The sequence below is a fragment of the Plasmodium relictum genome (assembly GCF_900005765.1).
Source record: "Plasmodium relictum strain SGS1 genome assembly, chromosome: 14".
Classification (NCBI taxonomy): Eukaryota; Apicomplexa; class Aconoidasida; order Haemosporida; family Plasmodiidae; genus Plasmodium; species Plasmodium relictum.
The window spans coordinates 335994-348742 of record NC_041692.1 but is presented as its reverse complement, the minus strand read 5'-3'; the positions used below and the strand labels follow the sequence as shown (position 1 = coordinate 348742).

Below are 12749 nucleotides of genomic sequence, written 5' to 3'. Positions count from 1 at the left end.
GACATATCTTTGCCTTTATTGCTATTTCTTTTTTTTTTTATATATAATTTTTATAGTATTTCATAATATATATCTTCTGTTACTAACTTTTTAGATATTTTTTGAAGTTAAACTACTTTTTAAAATAAAATAAATAATTTATCAATTACACAATTTTCATAATATTATAGTTTTTTTTTTGAATAATTTTTTTTTTTTTTTTTGAATAACGTAAAATATATATACATATATCTACTCTTTCAATAATAATAGTTTTTTTAAAATATATATTTTAAAAAATTTCAGATTAAATATACATATATATACTGTTTAAATTTTTCAAATAATTTATTACAATTTTTTAATTTTTTTTTTATGTTTAAAGTATTATATATATGATTATAATATCATAAATTTTCAATTTTTTTTTTTTATTCTTTAAATTTCAAATGAAAAAATAAACTTAAAATATTTGAAAGTATATACAAAAATTTTATATAATAATTTTTTCATTTCTTTTTTTTTATTAACAAACAGTTTTACTAGGAAGAATTTATGTGTCCTTCATAAATATGCAAGAGGAAACTACCACTCAATCAAAACCATTGGATGATGAAGATATAAATATACTAAAATCATATGTAAAAAAAAAAAAATAGTAAAATAAATTAACATATATATATATTTATTATAAAATTATGTACATATAAAAGAATAAAAGTGTTATGTAATTTACATTTGGGAAATAATGAAAAAACAATCATATAAAATAAGTATACATTTTTGAATAAAAATGCATTAGAAAAAAATATATATTTTGTTTTTATTAATATTGTATGAATTTAATAAGTTATATATATATATATTTTTAGGGTTCGGGACCATATTCAAAGAGTATAAAAAAAGTAGAAAGTGATATATCAGGATTACTAACAAACATAAATAAATTATGTGGTGTAAGAGAAAGTGATACTGGATTATGTTTGCCTAATCAATGGGACTTACAATTAGATAAGCAAATGCTAAATGAAGAACAACCATTGCAAGTAGCTAGATGCACAAAAATTATAAATGCAGATACAGATCAAACAAAATATATTATTAATGTAAAACAAATAGCAAAATTCGTTGTAGGATTAGGTGATAAAGTTGCGCCAACAGATATTGAGGAAGGAATGAGAGTAGGTGTAGATAGAACTAAATATAAAATTCAAATTTTGTTACCACCAAAAATTGACCCTACAGTTACTATGATGACTGTAGAAGAAAAACCTGATATTACGTATAATGATATTGGTGGATGCAAAGAACAATTAGAAAAGTTAAGAGAAGTAGTAGAAATGCCCTTATTACAACCAGAAAGATTTGTAACTCTAGGTATTGATCCTCCTAAGGGGGTTTTATTATATGGGCCTCCAGGAACAGGAAAGACTCTAACAGCTAGAGCTATTGCCAATAGAACAGATGCATGTTTTATTTGTGTAATTGGTTCAGAACTTGTTCAGAAATATGTTGGAGAAGGTGCAAGGATGGTAAGAGAATTATTTCAAATGGCAAAATCAAAAAAAGCTTGTATTTTATTCATTGATGAAGTAGATGCAATAGGAGGTTCGAGAGGAGATGAAAGCGCACATGGAGATCACGAGGTTCAAAGAACTATGTTAGAAATTGTTAATCAATTAGATGGTTTTGATAATAGAGGGAATATAAAAGTTCTTATGGCTACAAATAGACCTGATACATTAGACAGTGCGCTAGTAAGACCTGGAAGAATTGATAGAAAAATTGAATTTAGTTTACCAGATCTTGAAGGTAGAACGCATATATTTAAAATTCATGCTAATACAATGAATATGAGTAGAGATGTTAGATTTGAACTATTAGCAAGATTATGCCCTAATAGCACTGGTTCAGACATTAGAAGTGTCTGTACCGAAGCTGGTATGTTTGCTATAAGAGCAAGAAGAAAAACAATCACAGAAAAGGATCTTTTATTAGCTATTAATAAAGTTATACATGGTTGTAAACAATTTTCTGCAACAGGTAAATATATGGTTTATAATTAATGCTATAATAGTTTACACATATATATATATATATATATATATATATATATATATATATATATATAAATTGTAACAAGTGTATATAAAAATTATTAATTTATATAAGAGTAAATAAATCTAATTATTTAATAACACTATTCACCGTAATAATTATAAAAACAATTCCATAAATTAGTTTATATATATACACTATATTTTTTTTTTTTTTTTTTTTTTTTTTGGAAAAACTAAAAAAATATTTTTATTATTTTTTTTTTTTTTTTTATTAAATAAAATTATATTTTACGAAAATATTTGTTTTTTAACCTTACATATTTTTTTTAACTGTAAATTTCATGAAACACTACAATTTAATGCAAACTTTGATTTTTTATAGTATATAAAAAGTTTTTAATAATATTAATTGGAAGTTAAAATGTTTGTTTTTTTTTTAATCCCTATGAATGACACAAATTATATATATATACAAATGTGTTTCTTGTTACACTATTTTCTTATCTATTACACATAAACCATAAAAAATTTAAAAATATTTTTTCTTAATCTGCTATGGTGGCAAGATAATATTTTTTATATAGATAATAGAATCTTTAATTTATTAAAAAAAAAATTGCTTTTTTTTTATTAGTTTTTAATAAAGTTTAACTAACATTTTTTATATTTGTTTATAAAAATATATAATACATAAAAGGTATATATATATGTAATGCTTTAAATAAACACATATTTTTCAATATTTATTCTAGGTAATCACAACATTTGGATTTAAAGTAATAAATCGAAAAAATATATATATATATTCATATTTATAAAAAGAAAATTAAAACAATAATTAGAAATTATGGAAGCAACAATATATATGAAAGAAAAAAAAAATTTATCATAAAATTTTTCTACGTTCTTTTTAAATTAAATTATAAAGAATACATATTTATTAAAAAATATAAAAATATGTGACAATAAATAATCATATATGTCATCATAATACACCTAATTTTATGGAAAAAAAAAAAAATTATTAATAAATGTAATAATAATAGTATAATTACATCATACTTTTTATTATGTTCATTTATTAGGACTTGACATATTTATTGTTCCTAAAAAATAATATTTATAAGAAACATATATATATACTTATATTTGAACTATTATAAGTATGTCTCCAATATATATATAATTTCTTAATTTAATAACATCTAAAATAAAAAAGAAATTAAGTTTTAAAATATAGCAGCTATATTTTTGTTACATAAATATTCCATGACAAATTTATATTCTTTGCAATTCATTAATAATTCCATCTAATTCTTTATGATACTGTAAATATAATTATTACAATTAATTCATTTAAATGTTTTGTTCATCTAGAGAAACATAAAAAATATTCTTTTTCTTTTTTTTTTTTTTTTTTATTTATTTTTTGAGGGATATTATTTAAAAATATATACTCATTATTTATTAGCTTATTTTTTTTTAATGATTTACTTAAATTATTTTTATGTTTATGTTTTTTTAAGACATTCTTAATTGATAATCTCCATTTTGCGTTATATATCTGACCCATGGTAAAGCTTGATAACCACTTTTTTCAATAATTTTTAAATATCTAACAGTTATACCAGACACAGTAAAGTAAGGAATTTCAAATTTTACATTTACTGGTCTTTTATAATATAAGTCTTTATTTTCATTAGACACAATTGATGGTAACCCAAATTGAGCATTCATAATGTATTCCTTTTGTCCTTGAAATTGTTTGATTTTCCATATTAAAATATCTTTATCTGGATAATACTTCACAGTACCTATATATGTTTGAAAATGTGGTGAATCCACATCAGCAGGTACAGGTAAATGAAATTCTACATTATTTGCAATACTTTTATTTTTAAATTGTGATTTTGCTTTAACAATATATTCAATTTTTGTTAAAGATTTTTTAGAAATATTAATATCAAGCCAAAATAATGGCTTTACGTGAGTACTTAAACGATAAGTCATTAAATTAAATATCCCATCTGGAGGTATAAAAGATATAGTTCTATCATTTTCAAATTTCGATAATCGTACACATTGATGAAATTTTATATCTTCCAGCTCTACTAATTTTGCTTTGTTATTTACATTATTTGATGAATTGGGATAATTACTTAAGTTTTTATTAAATAAAAGTTTATCATTTAAACCTAGTTTTAATTCAGGCATTCCAGATAAATACGATTTCATCTTTAAACATCCTAAAATCTCACTTCTTAGAACTGTTCCATTAGAAGATATAATAATATTTAAACTTTCAATTACATCTAAAAATATTTCATTTTTTTTATATTTTATTCCTTCATTTCTCCATGAGACAGAATTAGTTATAGCTGATGGTATTTTAATATTATTTACTGTTAATTGGTGTGCTTTATTTTTTATGTATTCTCTTAATATTTTAACTTCACTTAATTGAGGAAATCCATTATCAATCATTTCATCGAGTAATTCATAAGTAATAACAAAATTGTCCTTTATACTTTCTTCTTCTAAAACTTTAAAATAATCTTTTAACACTTGTATTAATTTATATAAAAATGTTATAATTAAGGTAGCATTACTATTTTTTCTAGTTACAGCTAATATATAAATATTGTTATGGGGCACCCAACAATATGTTAATCCATTTACATGAAAGATAGGTTTTATCAAATTGTCTTCTTGGTCAATAACACAATTATAAAACACCTCTGTTAAATTTACATTCACCTCTCCTCTATAATTTCTATTTATTATTACTTTTCCTTTTAAATCTATTATGAATATAGCACTTATGCATGCCATTTTTGCTTTTTTTTTTTTTCTTCTTATATGTAAAAATATATATATTTCTATATTAATTTATATATATATTACTACAAGGAAACACTTTATATTTTTATTATTCTTAGCTAATGATTTATAAATAAAATTAAAGAAGACTCTTGTTTATAACTAGCATAACATTTTTAAATACTTCAATTTTTAAAAAAGAAAATAGGGATTCCTAATATTACATAAGTAAAAAATTTATATAAACATAAAATAATTACAAAAAAAAAAATTAAAAGGTATGTAAAAATAAAGCAAATATTATAACTAAAATAATTATATAATTATTTTAAAATAATTTTTGTATTTTATTATTCCATCATATCTGTGATATTACATAAAAAAAAAAAAAAAATGTAACTTTTAAAAATATTTTTAGTTCTATGCATATTAATATAATATATTTATGTATATCTATAATTATATAAAAAAAAATATATAAAATAGTAATACGTAAGTTTACGAATGCTAAGTACTATTTATTTTAATTAATAAAAAAAAATATTTTGAATATATTTTATCATACTCTTTTTTTTCTACCTAATATTATAAAAACATGTTTGTATTTTATGAAAATTCCTTATAATATTTTAATTATATCTTTTTTTTTTTAAGTTTTTTTTTTTTATTACAAAATACATCTTGTATAGTATTTATGTGTACATAAAGTTGCGTATATATCAAAATATATGTGTAATTTAAAAATTTCTTTTTTTGAAACTTAAAAAAATTAAAATGATTATTAATACAAAAAGAAAAATTATTTAAAAAAAAAAAAAAGTAAAAAATAATTTGCAAATTTATTGAAATTAAAATATATTACAAAATTTATTTTTTATTTTATTATTATATAGTATGTACAATTTAATACTTTTAATTCTTTATTTTTGCATTATTAGAAAATATGTATTTTTCTAATTTTTCCTTATATGCTTTAAGTACATAGTTATTAATATTTTTTTTTTTATAGATAAATCCTTTTAAGAAATTTTTAAGATTTATATTCAACGATAATTCAATATTAAATATATAAAAAGAAAAAATTCATATAGCAATTTATGTTTTTTTTTTTTTATGTCTATTATTAATAATGTTATGATTTACTTATATAAATGAAATTTTAAGAAAATAGAATTGTTAACATAATTTTTTTAAATTTTATAATAAGAATTATTATACATCTCATAAATAGTATAAGGCTTTTTACTTTTTTAAAAGATATAATTTTATAATATTATAAAAAGTATTATGCCTTCTTTTTTCTTGAAAACATTTATCATATATATATATATATATACATTTTATTTTTGTTCACATATAAATTAATAATAATGTAATACTATAATTAATTAAGAATTAAAATGAAAATTTTCTTTTCATTATTAAAAATTTGAAAAATATTTGAGTTCTCAATTTTTTTTTTTTTAAATTTTTAAAAAAAGTTTTTCCTAAATGAAAAAGAATAAAAAGATATATTTATATATCTGGGTACAATTAAAAATTATATGTATTAAAAAAAAAATTGAAATAATGATTAAAAAGGACATAAAAACAAAAGAAAGTTTTATTAGTTTTATTTATTGATATATATTTATTTCGAATTTCTAAAAATGAAAAAATGTATATAATAAAATTATTATACGTAAATTAAAAAAAAAAGTAATCGTAAAATAATTTTTGTATATAAATAAAAAAATTATATGGCTTTTATATTTTTTCTAAATCAAAGTATGCTTTAAAAAAAAATTTTCTTAATCATTTTTTTTTTATTTATCATTCCTTTATAAAGCATTAGCACCAGATATAATTTCAATAAGTTCCAATGTAATTTTCGACTATAAAAAATATAATAAAATAAAATAAAAAATAAATATCTTAATATATTATTGATAACAAAATAAAATTAATGAAAACAATTTTTTCTTTTTTTTTTTTAATTACTTGTCTTGCTCTATTATATTTTAAAGATAATGCATTTAGCATTTCTGTAGCATTTGAAGAAGCGTTGTCCATTGCCGTCATTCTTGCAGACTTTAAAAAAAAAAAAAAATATATATATATATAAAGCAAATAAAAAATCACACATAAATATGTACACATAAACATAGAAGAGAACATATGCATATAATATTAAAAAAATAATTGGAATAATAGCCTTATCTTTAAAATAATTCTTTTTTATATTTATTTATTATTATTTCTTCAAATTACCTGTTCTGCTGCTAAATTTTGAATTATACAATTATATAGCAATGAAGTAAAATAAAATTCATAAATATCTTTAAAAATGTAATCTAGTTCTGGCTCAAATTCAAAAGTAGCTAGTTCTTTTTTATTCATCTTGCTTAGTTGTTTTTGAGAAAAAATACTTAATATTTTCGTATCAAATGATATAGCTGATTTGAAGTTATTATAAATAATCAATAAATTACTGTGATTTTTATTCAGTATACGTTCAGCTATATAAGAACAAGTAACAAAATTTATAGGAATTTTATTATATTCATTATATATAGCTTCAAACTTATCTCTATGTAATCTACTTAAAGCTGATCTTATCTTTTCTCCTATTCCATACACGTATATTTTATTTGGTGTAATATTGTTTACAGTTTCATTATCTACATTTTCTTTTTCTAAAATTTTTTTACATATTCTTGAAACTGATGAATTTACACTTCCACATAATCCTTTATCCGATGAAATAGCAATTATAGCTAAATCTTCATTTTTTTTATGAATTTCCAGTTGGTTTAATCTATTAAACAAATCAGTTAAAGGTGTTGAGAAATGTGAACAATTTTCTAACCTTCTTTGATCACCTTTAAACTTAGATGCAGCAACCATCTTCATAGCTTTGGTAATTTTCTGAATAGATTTAATTGATTTCATACGAAGTGATAATGATCTTAAATTATCACTAGCAAAATTCTTTTTCAAAACTAAATTAAAATTGTTCAAAGCACATTTTTTGATGTAATTCATTTCTATTAATTTGTTTTCCAACATTTTTTTATACAAAGAGAAAAAGATAATTATAAATAAATAAAAAAAAAAAAGGTTATATATAATTATATTACTAAAAAAATTTATAAAAAAAAATATTATTTTTATTAAAAATTTTATCAGTATTTTTTTTTTCTTTTTTCAAGCATAAAACTTCTTATTTTAAAATATAATTCTTATTTTTCCTTTTTTTTAATTTTAAATGAACTATAAAATTATAGTTTAATAAATAAATACAAACAAAAAAAATTATATGAATGTACATATATATATTATATATATTTTTTGAATATTTTTCTATATGAACACAAATATAGAAAACAAAGAATTAAATATTGAATTTAATTTGTTTTTCGTAATTTATTTTAAATAAATAAAGGTCATTATTTTAACTCTAATGGAATTAGAGATATAATCCTAAAAATATTTAATAAATTTAAAAAAAATAAAAAATAAAAAATTAATTTTTCTTTATAAATAAATGTTAAGTAAATTAGCTTCATTTTTTAAATGAAAAAATGGTTAAGAAATATTCATAGAATATCAATTATAAATAATAATTATAAAAAGTATATCTTAAATCAGAAAACTAAAAAAATAAGAATTAATGAAAAAACTTCATATAAAAAGAATAATGTAAAAATAAAATATATATTTATATGATCAAATAATATATTATTATATATTAAATTTTAAAAATTATATTTTATGAAGAATTTAACAAAAAAACTATTAAAAATTTTTAAAAATAATGTATTATTATTTTATTTATTTTTTTTTTAATGAAAAAATATCAATGAAAATTAATTTTTAAATATTTTCCTATATTAAAAATATTTATTAAATATATATATATGCATATTACACTTTTTTATTATTTTTTAAAATGTCCGACTGTTTAAAAGTTTCAGCCACTGATATCATAAGGCTAATATTACAATACTTAAAAGAAAATAACTTAATGAGAACTTTTTATGTATTGCAAGAGGAAAGTAATATAAAATTAAATGCAATAAGTAATGTAGACGTTTTAATTAGTGATATAAATAAAGGAGACTGGAAAAATGTTTTATTTAATATAACAACTATTGATTTATCAGAGGACACGTTAATGAATTTATATGAACAATTAATTTGTGAACTTATAGAATACAAAGAAAAAGAGCTAGCTGAAAAAATTATGAATGAGTGTGTAATATTTAAAAGAATGGAAAAAAAGTATACAGATAAATATAATAAATTAGTAGATTTTTTAAATAGTAATAATATAAATAAAAGTATTTTATATGATGGATTAACAAAAGAAGAAAAAAGAAATAATTTGTGCATAATGATTAGCAATGAAATAACATCTTGTGCACCTTCAAGGTTATTATCATTAATAGGTATGGCATTAAAATGGCAGAATTATCATAATATAATAAAGAACAAAAATGGACAGTTTGATATCTTTAGGAATGTAGAAAAAGATGAAATAACTACTATTGATGTATATCCAGATAAAATATTAAAGAGTATTAATTTTGGTAATGATTCCAATGTTGAATGTTGTATTTCTTCATATAATAATGATTTTTTAATTACTGGATCATCAGATGGTTTTATTGAGATATGGAATTGGCTAACTGGACAATTAAATACTGAATTAATTTATCAAAAGGAAAATAATCTAATGATGCACGATAATCCAATTGTTAGTTTATGTATAAGTAAAGATGATGAAATTTTATTAAGCGGTGATTCAAAAGGTCTAATTAAAATATGGAGAATAAAAAGCGGGTCATGTTTGAAAACAATTAATGCGCATACGCATCCAGTTACATCTATTAATTTTAATAAAGATCAAACACAAATATTAACGTCTTCTTATGATAATACTGTTAAAATTTTTGGTTTAAAATCACTAAAATGCTTAAAAGAATTTAGAAAACATTCTTCTGTTGTTCATTCTTCTATATACACTTTAGATAATTCTAAAGTTATATGTGGTACAGATGAAGGAAAAATATATGTATATAATCAAAAAAATTGTGAATGTATATCTTCTTTTTATGTTTATTATAATATTAAAGATAACCTGATATATCCTCCTGTTAATAATATTATATTGATAAGTAAAACCTTAGACGAACTAATTTTAGTTTGTACTAAATCACCATATTGTTATATTATGAATACTAAAGGAAAGATTATTAAAACGTATACGAACGTAATTGATAAAGAAAAGGATTATTCTGTTAATTTTGTTTATGCTTGTATATCTCCAAATTATAAATATGTTTATTGCTTAGGAGATAATCAAAACTTATATTGCTTTAATTATAATACAACAAAATTAGAAACACAAATAAAAATTCATGAAAAAGATTCTTTAGGTATATTACATCATCAAAATCAAAATTTGATGGCTTCATGGGCACTTGATGGTACTTTAAATATAATACAATAAAAAAATAAAAATTCATAAATAAATGAAAAATATTAAGGATAAATATAAATACTATATCTAAAAACAATAAGGTAAATAAGAAATGCATTTGCTTTATATAAATTTTTACCTAAAAAAATTAATAATAAGGGGATATTTATATTAACTTTAAAAAGATAAAATTACATTTTATTACTATTTTATTTTTGTTAATTTGTCTTTGTATGTTTAAAATTTATCTTTTTATTGTTATGATTTTTTTTTTTTTTTTTTTTTTCCATGTTTGTATATTTATTGCAAAAATAAAAAATTTTATTTTCATATTTTTGATTCATAAAAGATATCACATTTATATATTTGTATTATGTAATAATTAAAATACAAAAATAAAATATAAAAATGTATTTTTTTTTACTTGAATTATATTCTACATCTCTTATCCATAAAAAATAATAATAAAAATAAAATTTTAATAGATAGATAATTATTTCTATATTTTTTTCTATTCATACTTATTAAATTTTTTTTTTTTTTTAATTTTTTTTATCATATATTTATTATATATATTCATTATATATATATGAATTTTTTTTTTTTATAAAAAGTGTAATTATTTGTAATTATTTTTTCAGTAAATTTTAATTTTTTTAAGTTTTCAATATTTTAAGAAATTTTATAAAAGTATAACCTTTTATTTTTTTTAAGCTGTTTTTTACTACGTAATAATATTTTCCTTTTTTAGTTTCTCATATATATCTTCAGGTAAATTTTTTAAAATATCATTTTTATACTTATCTATAAGTTTCATTTTTTCTTTATTTATTAATTCCTCATATTTTTTTTGTTCTTCCAAAAGTTTGTTTTTTTCTATTTCTTCTTGTATTCTTTCATTTTTTACTGCGTTTTTTTTTTCTTGAAAAGATTCATATATTTCTTTTTTATATTGTAATAGTTTTTCTTTCCTTTTTTTATCTGTGTACTGATCAAGTTTGTCTAATTTTTTTTTTTCTTCTAATAATTCTAGTTTTCTTTTTTCATCTTCTTCTTTTTCCTTTCTTCTTCTTTCTTCCTTTAAGCTTATATCTTTTTCCAGTTGTTTCAACATTTCATTTTTAAGTTGTAATTTTTTTTCATTTTCCTTGATCTCTCTTTGCCTTTCTTTGAAATCATGCTCTTCAATATATAATTTATTAAGTAATTCGTCTAATACTTCTTTTTCTTTATTTACAAGATATTCTTTATACGCTAGTTCATTAACTACTTTTTGTTTTTCTAAATTTTTTTCTACTTTTTTTTTAAGAAAATTTTTCATTTTTTCTTCTTTTTCCTTGATGTATTCTTGATTCTTTATTTCTTCCTCTAATTCTTTCTTTTTATTTAATTCCTTTCTTTGATTTTTTAATTCTATTTGTTCTTTAAATTCTTTTAATAATTTTTTTTGTTTATTTATTCCTTCTTCTTTTTTTTTTTTTTCTTCTTCCCTGTAATCTTGCATTAAATTTTCCATTTTACTCCTTTCTTCTAAATTGGCAGTATATTTCTCCTTTTTTTTTTTCAAATTTTCTTTAATTTGTTCTTGCAATTCTTTTTTCGTTTCCATAATTTTTTCAAAATTTAATTTTTTTTTTTTTTCTTCTTCTTTCCCTTCTTTTATTAAAATGCTTTCCATTTGTTTTTCAATTCTTTTTTCTTCTTCTTGTTCCTCTTTTGTTTTTAATAATTTTGCTTCTTTAACTTGGTTTTCTCTTTCTTTTAATGTTGCTATTTCTTCCAACTTTTCTTTTAATTTTTTATAACTTTCATCATTTTGTATTGTATGTTGCAAAGCTTTCTCTCTAAGCTTCTCATCAGCAATTTCTTTTTCTTCTTTTTGCTTTTCACTTAATAATTGGCATTGTCTAATTTTTTCTTCTTTTATTTTTGTATTATCAAATTCATCTGTTATTTCACAATCTCTCTTAAGTGAATCTTCTATATTTTTTTGTTTAGCTGCTTCAGCTTTATCAATAGATATTCCTTGCAATTTACTGTAATTATCTAGCTTTAACTCATTTTGTATTCTTTCACGAGCATATTCATTTTTTTGCTCTCTTTGGATCTTTTCATTAATTGATTTTTCATTGTATCGTTTCATTTAAAAAAAAAATAGAAAAAGAAATAGAAATAAAAAGAAAATTTTTTAGATGAATATAAATTATACTAAAATTATAACTATTATCAAATAAAAGAAAATGTGATAATTTTTATTATCATAGAAAAAAGTATCCTTTTATTCTTAGAAACATAAAAAAAAAAAGAGAAAAAAATCTATACTTCGTAAAATTTCAATAGTTTAGCTATAAGATAAAATATGGTGTTATTAAAAAAGAAAATATTTTTTTTAAGAATTTCTAAAATGATATAAGTAACCATATAAA

The 12749-nt window shown here is 19.1% G+C and overlaps 5 protein-coding genes across 5 annotated transcripts; 2 read left to right on the top strand and 3 right to left on the bottom strand.

Moving 5' to 3' along the window:
- Positions 1 to 551: 551 nt before the first annotated feature.
- On the top strand, positions 552 to 2045 carry RPT1 (26S protease regulatory subunit 7, putative; the record flags this gene model as incomplete). Its single annotated transcript, XM_028679142.1, has 2 exons — positions 552 to 620; positions 852 to 2045. The coding sequence occupies 2 exons, from the start codon at positions 552 to 554 to the stop codon at positions 2043 to 2045; spliced, it is 1263 nt and encodes a 420-aa protein (XP_028534885.1).
- Positions 2046 to 3560: 1515 nt separating this feature from the next.
- On the bottom strand, positions 3561 to 4871 carry AP1M1 (AP-1 complex subunit mu-1, putative; the record flags this gene model as incomplete). The annotated part of the gene is made up of 1 exon (XM_028679141.1): positions 3561 to 4871. The coding sequence occupies one exon, from the start codon at positions 4869 to 4871 to the stop codon at positions 3561 to 3563; it is 1311 nt and encodes a 436-aa protein (XP_028534884.1).
- A 1808-nt stretch (positions 4872 to 6679) lies between these two features.
- On the bottom strand, positions 6680 to 7907 carry PRELSG_1409200 (ATP synthase subunit gamma, mitochondrial, putative; the record flags this gene model as incomplete). Its single annotated transcript, XM_028679140.1, has 3 exons — positions 6680 to 6733; positions 6840 to 6929; positions 7110 to 7907. 3 exons carry the CDS (start codon positions 7905 to 7907, stop codon positions 6680 to 6682), a joined length of 942 nt encoding a protein of 313 aa, XP_028534883.1.
- Positions 7908 to 8790: 883 nt separating this feature from the next.
- Positions 8791 to 10353, top strand: PRELSG_1409100 (conserved Plasmodium protein, unknown function; the record flags this gene model as incomplete). The annotated part of the gene is made up of 1 exon (XM_028679139.1): positions 8791 to 10353. One exon carries the CDS (start codon positions 8791 to 8793, stop codon positions 10351 to 10353), a length of 1563 nt encoding a protein of 520 aa, XP_028534882.1.
- Positions 10354 to 11047: 694 nt separating this feature from the next.
- Positions 11048 to 12466, bottom strand: PRELSG_1409000 (conserved Plasmodium protein, unknown function; the record flags this gene model as incomplete). The annotated part of the gene is made up of 1 exon (XM_028679138.1): positions 11048 to 12466. One exon carries the CDS (start codon positions 12464 to 12466, stop codon positions 11048 to 11050), a length of 1419 nt encoding a protein of 472 aa, XP_028534881.1.
- Positions 12467 to 12749: the final 283 nt, after the last annotated feature.